Source organism: Camponotus vicinus, unplaced genomic scaffold (assembly GCF_025532165.1).
Source record: "Camponotus vicinus isolate PSW18456_S1 unplaced genomic scaffold, iyCamVici1.0 SCAF_5, whole genome shotgun sequence".
NCBI lineage: Eukaryota > Metazoa > Arthropoda > Insecta > Hymenoptera > Formicidae > Camponotus > Camponotus vicinus.
This window is the reverse complement of record NW_028141977.1, coordinates 5,950,206-5,967,907: the sequence shown is the minus strand read 5'-3', so window position 1 is coordinate 5,967,907 and position 17,702 is coordinate 5,950,206. Positions and strand designations below refer to the sequence as shown.

Here is a 17,702-nt window from a genome sequence, read left to right as displayed (position 1 = left end):
ATCATTTCCCCATCTTCTACCCCCCCTCCTTTCTTGTTTCCTATTATAAAACCTCCCTTTGCCCTACCTTTTTTATTATCCCTTTTTGCGTATCTGCACTCCCACCTGTGAGTATTCGGCAAATATCCTTTTAATTTATTCCAATCCTTCTCCTCTACCCACGTCTCGCACAAGTTAATAAAATCAAACTCTTTAATATATTCCCAAAAATCTCTGTCCTTTTTCAACCCTGCAACGTTCCAAAAGATCATCCTTAGCTCTGAGTTTATTTTCTTGCTTCTTCTACCTCCGTCCTTCCTCTTTCTTTTATCTTCCTTTGCCTCTCTCTTCTCCGTCTCCTTCTCGACTCTTTCCTAAAAATTCTTCCTTTTTCTTATCTCCTCTCCCTTCTCGTTCCATACGTACAACTCACTCTCTATATACATTTTTCTGTATCCTACTTTTACCTTCTTTCCTCCTTCCCTTTCTTTTCTTGCTCGTTCCCTCAGTCTTCTCTGCACCTTCCTCTCCTCCTTTGTCATATCGTGGTCGATGAAAATATTCCTACCATATAATTTGCTCTTTTCTTTCATTATCTTTTTTTTTTCCTACCACTTCTCCATCTCTACCATTACCACTCCTCTCCCACTCTCTCTCCCTATCACCTGTATTTCTTTAATGCTTTCCTTAGCGCCGAATTCTTTCTCCAAAAATGCTTTGGCTTCCTCTTTTAAACCAGTCTTCCCCGGATTCAAACCTCTTATGATCACCTTATTTTTCCTTTCTTTCTTCTCTTTTTCTTCCATTATTCTCTTTAACTTCCTCACCTCTTTTCCTATCTCGTTCATAGACTCCGCCTTTCTGTCTTGTTGTTCCTCTCCTTTTCTCCCTTCTAATAAAATGATCACTTTCTCTTTTCTATCCTTTCCTCCCACTTTTCATTTCCTTCTTCTTCCTGCCTCTCTAGTATTTTGATTCTTTCCTCCAAATCATCTATCTTTCTCTCCAATCCTTCTTCTCTGATCTTCCAATTTTCTTTTATTTCTCTCATCTCCTTCCTCATGCCAACCATCTCCTCTTTTAATTCTCTTACATCATAACCATCATAACCAAAGCTCCTTCCCGTTCCCCCTTCTCCTCTTCCTCTTCCGTCTCTCCTTCCTTCTCATCCGCCCGCTTCACTCCCGGCGGTGTCCTCATCATTATGTTATGCCTCTTAAAACTTTCTTCAGCTTGCTTTTCTATTTCCTCTCTTTTTCTCTTGTTTTTTATTTCCTCCTTGTCTTCTTCCTTGCCCTGCACAAATTCCAAAATGCTAATCGAATTTGCTCTCTCTCTTCCTCTCAGTTGTTCTACCTTCCTTCCTCTCTTCCCCCTCTCCTCCTCCTTTGACATGAGTCCGATCTTCCTTATTCCTAAACTTAGATACTATACCGTATGACATCAGCCTAATGCATCCCCACCCTCGCACAGGCCGTTCCGTATGCACTACTAAGCTTCCTATCTATTTGTCACTTATTCTATGCCCTGTGCTCAAACAATCCACCAGTCACCGCTTCCCTAGATTATCCCTAGCCTTATGTTATCTTCTCTACTCTAACCTCCCTTCCAACTGAAATCTTTATCAACCTGATTAAACTTCACCCTATGTATCTTCCTACCTCCATCCAATTCTATCGCCTCCTCTACTAATCACCTCCCCTCTCTCACTATCTCCACTCCCGGCGCCCTTCTCCAAATGCAGACCCTCACGCTATTCTATGCTACGCACGTCTGTCACATCCGCTCACTCACACATCCACTAACCAAGTCCCCTGTTATGTCCTTATAATATTTACAATAATTACATGCTAGTGATTAATTAAATAATATTGTCGATGGTTATTTCTTATTTTTCTGTTCTGAAATCGTATAAACCTCCCCAGAATTTTACATTTCTTCAACATTTGTACACAAGTCAAAACAACTTTTAAGTGTTTGATTATTTAACACAAGCCTAGCCCAGGTACTATAGCATGAGCTTTTCCGCTTCTCCTTCCACGCGTGCGACGTATATCGATAAATGAAAAGCGCTAAATGAAGATAAATAAAGAGCGCGACAAGTGGCGAGAACACTAACGCGCATTGTAGAATTAAGGAAGAGATAATATCGAGCGTCTGGAAAGGAAAAACGAATAAAGGTCGCATGGAAAGGCTCGTTCTCTTCAGCTCATAATTCGTGGGCGCCCATGCGACCGACGGTCCCAGATGCCGCTGAGGACGCACAGCCTGCCCGCGCGAACCAGACCGTGGAGACGATAGAGCAGAGGCCGTCGACCAGCGCGGAGTGGCGAGCGTAAACGCGAGCGGTTATCACCCTGTAAATATGTAGATAGACTAGATATAGCGACTGACGTACAAGCAGCCGGAGGAGCGCCACGCGATGGCACACGAAAATCGCGCCCAGGAGCGAATCGACCGGAGGACCGGTTCGACGGGTCGGGACGACCGACGGGCGCGAAGCCCCCGACGGCGACGCGTCGGGGTCACGCGGAAATACGCGATACCGTAAAATCTAGGTATACCGTGTCACGCGGCCACCTCGGAACATCTCCCTCCAACGCGGCGAAGGACTTCGGGGAGAGCGGCTACGAGAACGAGAGTGCGAGCACCGTCGAGCGAGCGACAGCGGACGCGAGGATATCGCGTCCACACGACGTGTAAGAGAATGTATAGATATATCACACCGAGATGGATCGTCGCGCGAAGCGGCGAGCACGGCGATAAGCGTGGATTGCATCGAGCCGACACGCGGCTCGGAGACAGTAGCAGACGGACGCGATAGAAAGAGCTTCGAGCTCATCGCGCGTGCAAACATACCTTATTACTATTATAATTACTATTATTATTATTCTTATTTGTTAAACGCGCGGAGCGTACACACACCGCGTCACATATATATCAACCGCAATTCGTTGGACGCGACGCGTACACAATTATACTTACGCGACAAGTTTATGTCATGCGACGAGTTTAAGTTTTATGCGCGACACGCGAAGGTATTTTTATTTTATTTGTATAACACTTATTTTTGATTGATAGATATTTTTTGCGTTAATGCGTTAAGCGCGAATGTATTGTTACGTTTTAGTTTAAGTACGCGACATTATATGAATTGTACGCGAATAAAGTTTTGTTTCATTGTGATTGGTCTAACGATGCGCGGTATTATTCTTATTAGGATTATAAGTAATATTATTGTATTTGATTATACCAATATATGTATCTTATCGATGATGCGTCGCATCGTTGAGTCAGTCGATGTTAACGACGCGAGAATTCCCCGAAACGAGGAGACGAGAAAGGAGAGAGAGAGAGAGACGAGCAACTGGACCATCACCCGGACGATGTTGATGACTGGGAGAGAGGCGTGTCCGTCCGGGCGCGAGAAGGAAGCTTGGTGACTGACCGAGGACAGCCCGGGCGGCAAGCGAACGCGGGAGACCGGCCGGCGCCCGAGCGGTGGGGCGCGCAGCGACCGAGGCGATAAAAACGCGGCACGCCAGGGCCCGGGAGCTCAGTCGGATGCGAACTAGCGAGTGCGGATAATTAGCGAGAACAAGCATACCGACCTTGAAATCGCGAAGCGAAGCGAGTACGCGATCGAGTATTGTAATAACGAGCAGATTGAATGTATCGGGGAAACGCGCGATCGAATAAAGGCATATTGTGAAATATCGATATCTGTGTTGATCGTGATTGTGAGTGGTACACCCACGTGCATCCATTCTTCCCCACGTCCTGCTTATCCAGCGGTGCATTCCCTATCGTGCGAGCGAGACAGGTCGAGCAAGCCAAGGCCGGAGAGGACGAGAAAGATACTGCGAGGATCGGTGACGAGGCGGATCGAGACCACACCTGTCGAAACGGGACGAGGTCGACTGCCCACGGTTCGAGACACCTTGTTGTTAGTACAGGTTAAAACAACTGGCGACCGTAAACCCGAGAAATCGTCGCAGCCTGCGTACCGGTAAGTCTCATGCAATTTACGCGTGTTACAATAATACGTCCGGTCACACCCACAAGATCAAACCTGATTTATGAATACAGACAAACGCTTACATCGTACTTATCAAAAATTCTAACATGGCAGGGCGAAACAGGATACATTGTTATGTATGTGACATTAGGTTACAATCACGAGTAATGACAAATATTTCTGGAGATGAAAATGAGCAAATGTGTCAGATCGCAATTCGACGTCGTAGCGACCTTAATCATCCTCCTCAAGAGATCCAAGATAATAGTCGTATATGTCTTAATTGCAATCGAAGTATTAATACTGAGATAGATGAATTAGCACGTGATCCTGAATGTTTACAACTAAATGTAAAACAGAAAAGAAATAGTTCTTGTATATTTTGCAATCAATTACAAGATCTTAGAAAGTTGTCTGTCGAATGTAGGGTCAAAGCTTTATTATAAAAATATATATACATACCTCAATCAACTCGCTGCTGCTTTCGTCATTTAGACGTCAATGGCTTTATACCGCGGGTTTTATTGGAGGATTTACAATTCATTAATAGGCCTTATCGCTTATCTGGTATACAGTTACAATATTTTCTGCAAAATTTATGTCAATCAGCGAAGATTGATGAACCTGATTTTAACGATGAACAAAGCTTTTCAAAAGACGAGTTTAAATCGCTAAGTCCAATAACACGCGAGCAATTTCAAGATTTATATACATATTGCGACCCTGTACTTGAACCTGGTCAAAACTTTCATCGTCATGTTAGCAGAAAACATTTGCTAACATTTTTATGCAAAATTCGGCAAGGATTATCTGATGATTTTCTGAGAATCATTTTTAGATTCAATATTAGGCAAGCCGTAAACCTCGCTATTACTACAGTAAGAAGATCATTAATGTCACGCTTTGTTCCTCATAATATTGGATTGAACGCAATCACAAGAGAGCAATATATTGAAAGACACGTGACGGATTTTACAAATGAACTTTACAACCCTAATCCAAATGTTCGTGTAGCAATTGCATACATAGATGGAACCTATGTATACAGGGTTTACCAAAAGTGTGGAAATCTCTTAATATTTCGAAAAATACGCATTTAAAAAAAAATGTTTTATACAAAAGTTATAGGGATTTATGTGGCGCATTACACAGCAACATTATTATGACCTCGAATAGCGTTGTCAAGGTTATGTGAAGGTCACCTCCAACTTTTTAAATGGGACACCCTATATGCTTTTGCATATTCTTGTAGCTTATCTCGAGAGCTTTCCAAAACACTATAATTAAGTTAGTTTTCATTAAGTACTTTCCGAGTTATGAGGCTTGAAATCATTTCTTAATTTTACATAAACCATAAAATATCTAGTAAAATATTCATTTTTCGATTATCTTACCTTAATACTTTTATACACAAAATAATGAGAGGAATCAATTGGTGTAAAGAAAAGACATAGTTGTTTTTAAGAAAAAATATGTAATTTGCAATTAACAATTACATTTTTTTTTAAAAACAACTATGTTTTTTCTTTACACCAATTGATTCTTCTAATTATTTTGTACATAAAAGTATTAAGGTAAAATAATCGAAAAATGAATATTTTACTAGATATTTTACGGTTTATGTAAAATTAAGAAATGATTTCAAGCCTCATAACTCGGAAAGTACTTAATGAAAACTAACTTAATTATAGTGTTTTGGAAAGCTCTCGAGATAAGCTACAAGAATATGCAAAAGCATATAAAGTGTCCTATTTAAAAAGTTGGAGGTGACCTTCACATAATCTTGACAACACTATTCGAGGTCATAATAATGTTGCTGTGTAATGCGCTACATAAAACCCTATAACTTTTGTATGAAACATTTTTTTTTTAAATGCGTATTTTTCGAGATATTAAGGGATTCCACACTTTTGGTAAACCCTGTATATTAATAAATGTAGTAATTTTAGAGCACTAAGACAGTCATTTTCAATGCATAAAGGTCGTCACTTGATAAAGCCAGCTCTTGTTGTAGCTCCAGATGGATATATACTAGATATTCATGGACCTTATTTTTCCGATTCGCGTAATAATGATGCATCGATGCTCCAAAACGAAATGGATGCTGCTGGACTTCGAGAATGGTTTAATAACGGTGATATATTTATTGTGGATCGTGGTTATTCAGACGCTTTACCATTTCTCGAAAATCTAGGCATTAATTATAAAATGCTCGCACTTCTACAACAAGGTCAACGTCAACTTAATACTGACGAAGCGAATGACTCCCGATTAATCACCAAAACAAGGTGGATAGTAGAGGCACGTAATGGTCACATAAAATCTGTTTTCAAGTTTTTTGAAGGAACAGTTCATATGAACCATGCTATTAACATCGAAGACCTATCGAATTGCCAGTGCAATACTTAATAAATATCGGGAACCCATAATTATGGAGGGAGCAAATGCAGAGCTAGTTCAAATGATGTTACAAAAATCTCGTATACCTAACGTTGTTCAAACCAGAGTTGAAATAGATAATCTTCGCATTAGAAATGCAAGGTAGGTTCATTTGAATGCAAATCACGTGCCTATTTTTCCTAGTCTTAATTTGAATTATTTAAAAGAACTTACAGTGGGAATCTATCAAATTAATCTGGCACCCGCTTACATCCAAGACAAGCTTCAAAGAGAGGAAACAGAAGTATTTGAATTAGATAAACTTGCAGATGAACGAGGTTTGATCAGAGTGCGGACATATTCTCGTTTCAGAAATGCAACAAAATATCAACTCTGGATAGCATATATTGAAGACAATTTAAATCAACAAGCTAATGAAGAAGTTTTACATGAAGCAGAACATAATGAACCGATTTTAAGATACTATTGTACTTGTAAAACTGGGGCCAGAACGCTCGGTTCATGTGCGCATATTGCAAGTATATTATGGTTCTAAGGATATGCCTGACACCAGCCACAAGTTAAATATCCTTTTTTTTTTTTATATCGGTGGAAAAATGCTTTATGCATATCCGCAATTCCCGAGGAGGGATTACGGGTTATGCGGAATTCCCCCTATTTAACGGGGTATACCCGCCAAAACTCCACCGGATGCCTACTCGGGTGCGTTAGAGGGAGGACCGGGAATGCAGAGCGATGTCGACCGGACGTCCTCCTCCCACCCATCCGACCTATCTAGGTGGGTGGGTCCTCCCCGTGAAGGGTAACTCAGACCCCACGCCGCCGCATTCTTTAGAACGCAGTGGTGCCTACTTTAGTTGGGACGCAGAGAGGCATCACCTCCACGTTCCGCCCCTATGGGAGGCCGGGGTCAGGATCCGAGTCTCCCGCTCGGGCCCTGGCCCCCCGGCCCCGGGTTGAGGCTCCCTCCACTCCCGTGGGAGTATAAATTCGGCCAGCAATCCGGGGCCCCCTTCTCGAGGTTCGGGCGGGCTCCCCCCCACACAAGTGTGAGAGGGTCATCCGCCGTTTTCCCTCGGAGGGGTCTCCGAGAGAGAGAACCACCGCCGTAGCGGTCCCTCCTCCGAAGATCCCTCCCTACTAGGGGGCAGAGTGGGTCCCCCGGTTTTTAAGCCGGGAGCCTTTCCTCTTGCCCCTGCCGCCCGCCACCTCCCAGGGTGGTACCCCGGAAGGGGAGGCAGCTGTGGGCCCGGACTCCCGCCCCGTGGTGTCCCCCTCATCAGAGGAGGACCCCGAGGCCCCCGAGTCCGGTCCATGCTCCACTCCACTCCGCTTCATCGGAGGGAGCCCCGTGCCCGCACCTGGGCTAAGTGGGGCTCCCCCCGGTCTCCTCCTCCGTCGCCGTGTCGCCGGGAAGGGAGGCAGGCAACCCGCTTCCCCCAGCACGTGCTCCGCAGGACGCGCAAAGCGGACACCTCGGGGCCCTGGCTCCGCATCTCGCCATATGGTGGGTGCGCGCGTCGCATCTATAGCAGCGCGCGCCCCTGCCACCCTCCTCCTTTCCTCGGGCCGGGCACCTCCGTGCAATGTGCCCGGTCTCGAGGCACTGATAACACCGAGCCGAACCCCCCGGCAATATCGCCGAGGGAAGCCCGGTCCGACGTTTCCTACTTTTCTCTTTATCACCCTCCTTCGTAGGGGACTGACTCGAAGATCCTCCCGACGAGTATCCCTCAGATGAGGGAGATCCACCGGGGGAGGCCGCCGCAGCCCGAATATTCCCCCTCTCCACCTTCGCGATACCAGGGATCTCCACCAAGAGATCCCCGACATCACTCCTCCCTATCCAAACCTCCCCAAGGCCCGGGGAGCGGACTAAAGGTCCAGGTCCCCGGGGCTCCGGGAAGGCCTCCGCAGCCACCGCAGTATAGCTAGGACGGGCCGGGCTAGACCCCCTAACCGTAATCCAAGAGGTCCCACCGACCACGTCCCCTCCACGCTGCGCATCAAGGGAGCTCGCGATACTCGTTATAGCTGGGCGAGCTCCCTTCTCCTCCCTCGCTGAGGGGGAGCAATGCTCCCCCTTTTATCCTCGTTTGCGTGCCCCGGTCCCCCACCCCGGGGGATGAGGGGCCAACGCACGCATTCCTCATAGGTGCCGGCGGGGGCCCGACATTTTCGGGCCCCACACCGGCATCCATCATCTCCTTACTGTCGGTTTGCGACCATTGGTCCTTCGCCAACAGTGGCTCGGGACCAACGGCCGCATCCCTCAGGGAGGAGGATGGGACCCATGGACCGGGTCCCACCCCCCTTTCCTCCTCCATAAGTTAAATATTCTAGCACTGCAATACTGGAAAATATCATTGCTGCAGGTCATAGACCGCTATAAAAAATTAACCAGCAAAGAGAAGTTTTAGAACCTGTCTTAATTGGCTGGATCATGTCTCGATCTCGCCTTCATTGGCTGAATCGTCTCTCGATCTCGCCTTCATTGGCTGAATCGTCTCTCGATCTCGCCTTCATTGGCTGAATCGTCTCTCGATCTCGCCTTCATTGGCTGAATCGTCTCTCGATCTCGCCTTCATTGGCTGAATCGTCTCTCGATCTCGCCTTCATTCGCTGAATCGTCTCTCGATCTCGTCTTCATTGGCTGAATCATATCTCGATTTCGCCTTCATTGGCTGGATCAGTATGTATGTGTGTGTGCGTGTGCGTGCAAATGTATGTGTATAAATAAAAGTGTGAGGAAAGACTCTCAAAGGGACGAAACAAATTAAATCTCAAGTGCCTACCATCACGTCCATGCCGTGAGAGTCGGGCAACGGTTGTCATACCGGCTGACGATGGAGGTCAATTTTGGACATTTGAGCCGCTGTAATTCAAAAACTTTAGATTTTTTGGTCTGATGGCTATTGGAACTTTTATTCAGTGAGTCAAAACCTACATCATATCAAAAATTCAGCCAATTTGACCGGGACCCCAAATTCCATAAGAACCGTGCAGGGTCCTTTATGGAGTGAAAATTTCAATTTATTAATACGGAAAAGCGTCTTTCCGTATGAATACATCGACTCTGTTTACCACCGCGCGAATCATATTACAGTTCCTTGACCGGCGAAACTATATCCGAGAGCGATTACGTGCACGCCGAGAATATCTGGACGCGATTCTCCATTCGAACGCTAGGCGAATATAGCGATTTATATTTTAAAATCGATGTCTTGTTATTAGTCGATATTTTTGAAAACTTTTGCTTTATGTATCGAATAAATGTATCGATAAATGTATCGAAAGTTACGGACTCGACCCCGCGTATTACTATACTCTCCCCGGATACACGTGGAACGTCATGTTGAAGCATACCAAGATTACGTACGATATGCTTACCGACATCGACATGGTCATGCTTATCGAACGCGATATACACGGTGGTCTAAGTCAATGTTCAAATAGATACGCTCGTGCTAATAATAAGCACATGGAGTCGTACGATCCATTGAAACCATCGTTATACTTGATGTATTTCGATGTAAATAATTTGTACAGATGGGCAATGTGTCAGCCGTTGCCCTATGCCGATTTTTAATGGGTCGATGACGTGTCAAGTTTTGACGTATCATCGATCGCGCTAGATTCGCCTACAGGCTATATTCTCGAAGTCGATCTCGAGTACCCGCAACATCTTCACGATGCGCACACTGATCTACCGTTTTGCCCAACACGCGACAAATCACTTGGCAAGCGGGAGCTCAAGCTGCTCGCAACATTATACGATAAGAAGCGTTATATAATACACTACCGCAACCTGCAGCAGTGTACGCGTCACGGTCTTCGCGTAACAAAATTACATCGAATTTTAAAATTTTCACAATCTCTCTGGCTTCGTAATTACATTACACAGAACTAAATATACATTTCAGAACATTGGCTAAAAACGATTTCGTAAAAGAATTATACAAATTGATGAACAATGCGGTATTTGGCAAAAAGATGGAAAATGTGCGCAATCGCGTTGATGTAAAATTATTGACATAATGGGACGGGCGGTACAGTGCAGGGGCAATGATCGCAAAACCAAATTTCCACAGCAGAAGCGTCTTTTCGGAAAATTTAAAAGGTAAAAAAAATACGCCAAGTACATAAAAAATATTAGCAATAATCGCCTCTATATCGCAATTTGCGATACTATTTGAATTGATATTAATTCTAATACGATCAGTATTGCATCAATCGCGCGTGTGAAAGGTTTACTGCTGAAGAAATCAACATGAATGTTTACGTTTCGATTCGAAACGGCGAAACTCCACCGTGTAAGAAGCAAAAATGCGACATGTAAGATTGTTTTAAAAATTTTATTTATTAAAATTTTTTAAATATTAGTCTAATTATTTATATTTTTATAGCATTCAGCTCCGTCGTGCGACTCGTATACTTGGAGGAATATACGCTCTAACCCTAACGTCGTATGAGTATTTGGACATTGGAATAAGCGTTGAAGCTGTATCGTACGTGGAGCTGATTCTTGGCGATAATCGAAGCAATCAAATAGTATTGCCTTTTTCAACGTGGAATTTGTTGATGCAGAAACGGGCAAACATTGAACGATTTCTACAATCGACTGCTCTTCCGTTATCGATCGGCGATCTAACAATTCAAATGCATATTATGCACCAATCGAAAATTGTAAAATTCACATTATTCGACAATTCTTTATACATGAAAGCACAGACATTATTACGTTTATTTAATTTTGAAGATTGTATTGATCATATGCACAATTGGTTATGCGAGAATACCTATCTCGTAAATGAAAAATTTAAACGATTTGAAACTGTTTTACAACGTAACAATATTACTACTGTATGTGATGCAGAAAAACGATACGCGAGAGTGATGTCTTTAACAGCGAGTTATTAGTTAATTGCGAATTATTAACATGCGCTGTAAATGATATTCTTTACGTTGCGTGCAATAAATAAATTATTTTTTATTCCATCTGTAATTTTAATTCTTTCCTTCCATATGAATAAGAATAATCGATAATTTTCTCAACTCGCTCCGCTAAAAATGTAGAGAAATGCCGAGGTGGATAAGACGTGATACTCTAGTTACAATGAGACAACAGATATATAATAAAGAGGAGTCTGCGGTATTGTGAATGAGTATCATTCTTGTGAACCACAACTTGTTGTGTAATTCTATAGAGAGTGTGGAAATCGTGCCTAATCAAATTGATACGTGTTTCGTATAAACAAATTTGTTAATTATGTTCGACAGTGTGTTATTGTCATATACGAACAAGTACACAATGATAACTGTATATATTAGTATGGATGATGATGATGATTATATGATGGATTTATTTATGGCACAGATGGAGAGAGAGAGAGAGAGAGAGAGAGAGAGAGAGAGGAGAGAGGAATGGAGGAAGAATCATCCGATGAGGAACCTGATTTCCGTTTTCGGATTAGTGATGATGAAAAATTACTTCAAAAAGAGCGGGAACAACTTTCAAAAAAGAATCTGGAAACTTCAGTTGTTCAGTTTGTAAAACATTAAGGCCCGTATTTATAGTCGTTTCTCGAGTCTCGCCTCAAGAACGTATCAAATGAGATACTCAGATTGGAGTTTTGTGTCTTGAGATACGAACGGTTCAATAGTTACATTTTGATTAAAGATCACTTGAGACTGTATTCAATTGAAAAATGGAATAATTACTCACATGAAATTCGTCTTGAGATTTAAAATATTGATTAAAGCAGCGATACGCGCTTGTTTGAGTAACCTTTTTTTAAATAAGTGTCATAAGTGAATACAAAAGTGACAGAATGTCATCGATACAAAAAAAGAAAAATTTTACATCTTTTGAAAAAAAGTTTTTACTTGAATGCATGGTCAAGTACAAACATATTATTGAAAATAAAAAAACGGATGGCAGTTCCATTAAAGCCAAGCAAGAAACATGGCTCAAGATTGCATCTGCTTTCAATGCTAGCACTTATATTAATGAAAAGGTAATTATTATATATAATAATTTATATAATTGTATGTAATAATAATAATAATATAATAATATAATAATATAATATTAATATAATTTATGTAATTATATATAATAATTATTATAAATAATTTACATTCTTATATATAATTTATGTATTATATTATTATTTGAGTAATTAATTTTTTACATATAGGCTACAGACAGTTGCAAAGATTATGGGCAAATTTAAAACAACGCCAACGAAGCGAACTAGCTAAAGAAAGGCAACATAGAATTGCCACGGGTGGTGGAGAAGCTATTGGGGATGTAGAAATAGATCCCTTAATAGAAATTATAAACCCGCATTTAATTATGGAAATTCCATCAATTAATGATTCCGACAATCTCCACCAAACTGATGAACGTAAGAGATTATTGTATATTATTATTATTTATCTTTATGATTATTATCATTATTATTAGTATTATTATTATTATCATTATATATTATTATTATTTTTATTGTTATATTTATTATTATTTATTAATAATTTATTATGTTTATTAATAATTATTATATTACAGTTAATGAATCAATTACTTTATCCGATAATATAAACGATACTCTGCCAATTTTGATTGAAGAGTCTGAAAATGAAGGTATTACAATTAGATTATTTAATATTAATAAATATTAGAGATTTTATATTAATAAATTTTAAATATTCTTATAATAATAATGTATTATTGATTATATATATATATATATATATATATATATATATATATATAATGTACATAATATGTTATTATTACAATATATAAATTTTCTTTATTATTAATATCTATTTGTTTTTTTTTAATAATTGTTAGATATAGAACCAACAAAGAAAAATAAAATAGACGTAACACCAATAAAAGAAAATAAAATAGACATATCACCTGCAAAAACTGTTGCACGACGTTGTCCATTTTCAATACACGAACGTAAGATGCTGTACGAAGACAAGAAAAGTACAATTATAGAAAAGGAAGCAGAAGAAAGATTGAAATTAATAAAATTAGACAAGCAGTTACGAGAAGAACAAATTCGAACAGAAAGAGAAAAGCAGAGAGAAGCCAAAGCACGAGCAGATATAGCGGAATTAGAATTAGAAGTTTTAAAAGAAAAATTAAGTTAAAAATCTTTTCTTATGTTATTATATCAATTATATTATTATTATTATTATATTATTACAATGTTATATATTATAAATTATAATTAATATTGTTACATGTTACATATAATAAACAGACAATTTTAATTTTATGAACTATATAGGCAATTATATTTTAAAAATATTACATATTTATATTTAAAAGTTTTTTAAAAAGCGAGAATAGTATAAAATAAACATGTGGATTATATATATATATATATATATATATATATAATATATTAAATTAAGTAAAATGTGTCTCAATTAATGCTTGACGGACAGCCATACCTTCTCCAGGACGTGATGGTATTGGATCTATTGGTATGGGCAATTCAAGAGGAATATTATTATCAATTATTAAAGCGTCTTTAATTATGAGAGCAATATTATGTAAAACCGCGCAAGCAACTATTATGTTGCATACTGTTTCCAATTTGTTTCCCATTCCTCGATTTAAACATGGAAATCTTCTTTTCCAAATTCCAAACATGCGCTCTACAACATTGCGAGCTTTAACATGAGCACGATTATATCGTATTTCTGGAGCTGTCCGAGGATTCAATATGGGGGTATAAAGATATGGAAGGCTGGGATATCCATTATCACCAAGTAGTGCACCTTCTAATTCTCTTTGCATGTATTTCATATTTACACGGGACATATTAAATATTCGGCTATCATGTGTACTACCAGCCCATCGGGATACGATATCTAAAAATTCTCCTTGAGGTCCAGCTACTGCTTGTACATTTATCGAAAAAAACGATTTTCTATTTCGAAAAGCTTCATGAAATTGTTGGCCTGGTGTATTAACAATTTTGATATGTGTACAATCAACGGATCCATCAATTCTTGGTATTCCATTCCAGCCTTCTTGTCTGCCCAATTCTTGATACATTTGCCAATTTCTTTCAATTTTTTCACGTGTACTTAGAAATTTAATGAAAGTCCGATGCATGCCGGCAAGAAGATTTGATATTTTACGAACAATATTCGAAGCGCTAGCTTGAGAAATTTCTTCTAAATCACCGCATACTATCTATAGAAATATAAATTCATATACTATATATGTAAGAATATATAAACAGCATTTAAATTTTTCAATACAGAAATATCTTTTTTTTTTCAAAAATCAGTTTAGCTAACTTGGAAGGATGCTGTAGCATAAAATCGAAGGCATAAAAGAAGCTGTTTAATCGGTGATATTGGAAGACCTCTTCTTGATGGTTTGCGAAGAGGCTCTTCAATTCGAGGGAGAATATAATACATTACAGATTCTTTTCGAAATCTGTATCTCTTAATAAATTCCTCTTCAGACCACCATTCGAAGGGATTTCGTGCATCTCTAATATAACGTTTTGGTAAACGTTCGCGTAATTCCTCATGTATATCATATTGATCATAATTTTCATAAATATCATATTGTTCATAATTTTCAATCCAATTCATTTTAATTAACCTGTACGTTGTTAAAAATTTTGTAATAAAAATATTTTCACTATTAAGTGCTTCTTTACTATGAAGTAAAAATATTATTTATATTACTTATATTAATCATATATTAATTATTTATATTATATTATTTATTTTATTTATATATTTATTTATTTATTATATTACTTTTTTATTATTAGGTACACTTATATATTATTAAACTGCAATATAAACGTACTTCTATGAATCAGTTGATGATTAATCTGTGTAAATTATTTTATAAATCCTGTCAACTTTTCCTCAAGTCACTTTCGAACCACACTTGAGTGATACGCAATTTTTCCCGACTCAAATCTTAGCTGATACGAAATCTAAAGACTATTAATATGTACACGTATGATCTTTTCTCAAGTATCGATTATTAAAATGCAATGAACATAGCTCAAGCTGCATCTCAAGACAAACTTCCTCTGAGTATCTCTATTGAATCGAGATTATAAATGAATATCATATCGATTCTTAAGATTCATTTATTAAACCGTATCACATCTCAAGATTAGTTTTAGCTGAGTTTCTCAGCAGAATCACGACTATAAATACGGGCCTAAGAGCTCGGCTTGGAAAATCCCCGCACAAATTCGTTGAGGAGATTTCTTCTATCTCGAGAAATATGTGCACGAGATTTTGCAAAATATAATTGATGTACGAGGTGCGATCCAAAAGTTTCTGGAATGGGTTTCGCCGCAGGCGGGAAGGGTTTAGTTACACGAATCGCCGCTAGATATCTCCTCTAGTTGTCCTTGGGAACTGTTATCACTCGTTATCAAGTCTGCTCAGGTGTTTTTGTAGCTGCAGTGATTGTTTATATTTTGTTTGTTTTTGCAGTCGGTTGTTCGTGAAAATGAGTGATTTGAAAGAGCAAAGAATTTGTGTTAAATTTTGTTTTAACTCGGAAAAACGGCAAAAGAAACTCACGAAATGTTGACGGAAGCTTTTGGCGATGATGCAATGGGTAAATCACAAACCTACGTATGGTTCAGACAGTTCAAAGAGGGCAGAACGTCAGTTGAAGATGACGAACGTTCAGGACGGCCGTCCTCAGGAAGAAATGATGAAAACATTGCTCGCGTCTGCGAAAAGATTTTTGAAGATCGTCGACAGACCATCAGTAATCTTTGTGAAGTTTTAGGTTTATCATTTGGAACTTGTCAGCGAATTTTGACGGAGGAGCTGGGCATGCATCGAATTGCTGCCAAGTTTGTTCCTCGGTTGTTGACAGAAGACCAAAAACGAAATCGTGTTGAAGTGTGCACAGAACTGAAAGCCCGTTGTGAAGCTGACCTGAATTTCATTTCAAACATTGTAACGGGTGATGAATCGTGGATTTACGGGTGAATCCACGATCCTGAAACAAAACAGCAATCATCCCAATGGAAATCACCAGCTTCCTCAAGATCCAAAAAAGCTCGACAAGTTCGCAGCAACACGAAGTCAATGCTGATTTGCTTTTTTGATGTGAGGGGTATTATCCACAAGGAATTTGTTCCACAAGGACACACAGTGAATGGAGAATTCTACAGGGAAGTTCTAAGGCGTCTGCGAAATCGAATTCGCCGAGCACGTCCTCAGATGTGGGCTGACAAGTCATTTGTCTTGCATCACGACAATGCACCAGCTCACACATCTCTGATTGTGCGCGAATTTTTGGCCTTTACTGCCATTCCCCAATCTCCGTACTCTCCTGATTTAGCGCCGTGTGACTTTTTTTTGTTTCCTAAAATGAAGATGCGGCTCAAGGGACGAAAATTTGACACGGTGGAGGAGATCCATAACAACCGACGTCTTAAACACATTGACAGAAAATGACTTTCAGAGATGCTTCGAAGGGTTGAAATCTCGCTGGGATCGGTGTATCAACTCAGGAGGGGACTATTTTGAAGGATTCAGTGTCAATTAATTTTTATTTTGTATGTATGTTTTGAAATCAATGGAATTCCGGAAACTTTTGGATCGCACCTTGTATATGTTTCAATATAGAGCCTATTCATTCTAAAATAAAATGTCTGGAAGCAGACTACGCGAAGAACTCGATTTAATAAAAAATATTGAAAAACTGAGAGAAGATGAGCACGAGAATATGCTATGGCTGGACTTGGAAACATTGAAGGTAAAATATTTTTGCCTATGTACAATAAATTTAAAACAATCAAAATTATTATGTTTGATTTTAGAGTTTACGAGAGTATACGAATGATTGACAAGAGGATAAACAGATATGTGAGTCCAAACCTGTGTCAAACTATAAATTGAGCGTATTGCCCAATATAAAGATGAGCCATGGATAACATTGTAAGTATCTTTCAATTTGTAATATTTCAAAAGTATCTTAAAATAAATTATTAAATAATTTAAAAAAATAATGAAATGTATTTTTCTGTTTCACAAACGGTCGCCTCCTCACAGCCCTGCGACCTATTTTGTATATATTATTATTATTATTATTATATTTTTATTTAATTTTATTTTATATTAAGTACACACATACACACACACAATTGTATTATTATATAAACTTTATAATAAATTTTATATTTTTAATTGTAAAAAAAAGAAAAAATTGCAATTATTCACGCGCCTTTCTCTTGCGCTGCCATCCTTTGCGCTATCTCTCTCGCGCTAATATAAG

At 39.4% G+C, this 17,702-nt stretch overlaps 1 protein-coding gene across 1 annotated transcript; it reads left to right on the top strand.

Moving 5' to 3' along the window:
- Positions 1-15,994: 15,994 nt before the first annotated feature.
- Positions 15,995-16,411, top strand: LOC145972347 (protein GVQW3-like). The gene has a single exon (XM_083100904.1). It carries the CDS (start codon positions 15,995-15,997, stop codon positions 16,409-16,411), a length of 417 nt encoding a protein of 138 aa, XP_082957030.1.
- Positions 16,412-17,702: the final 1,291 nt, after the last annotated feature.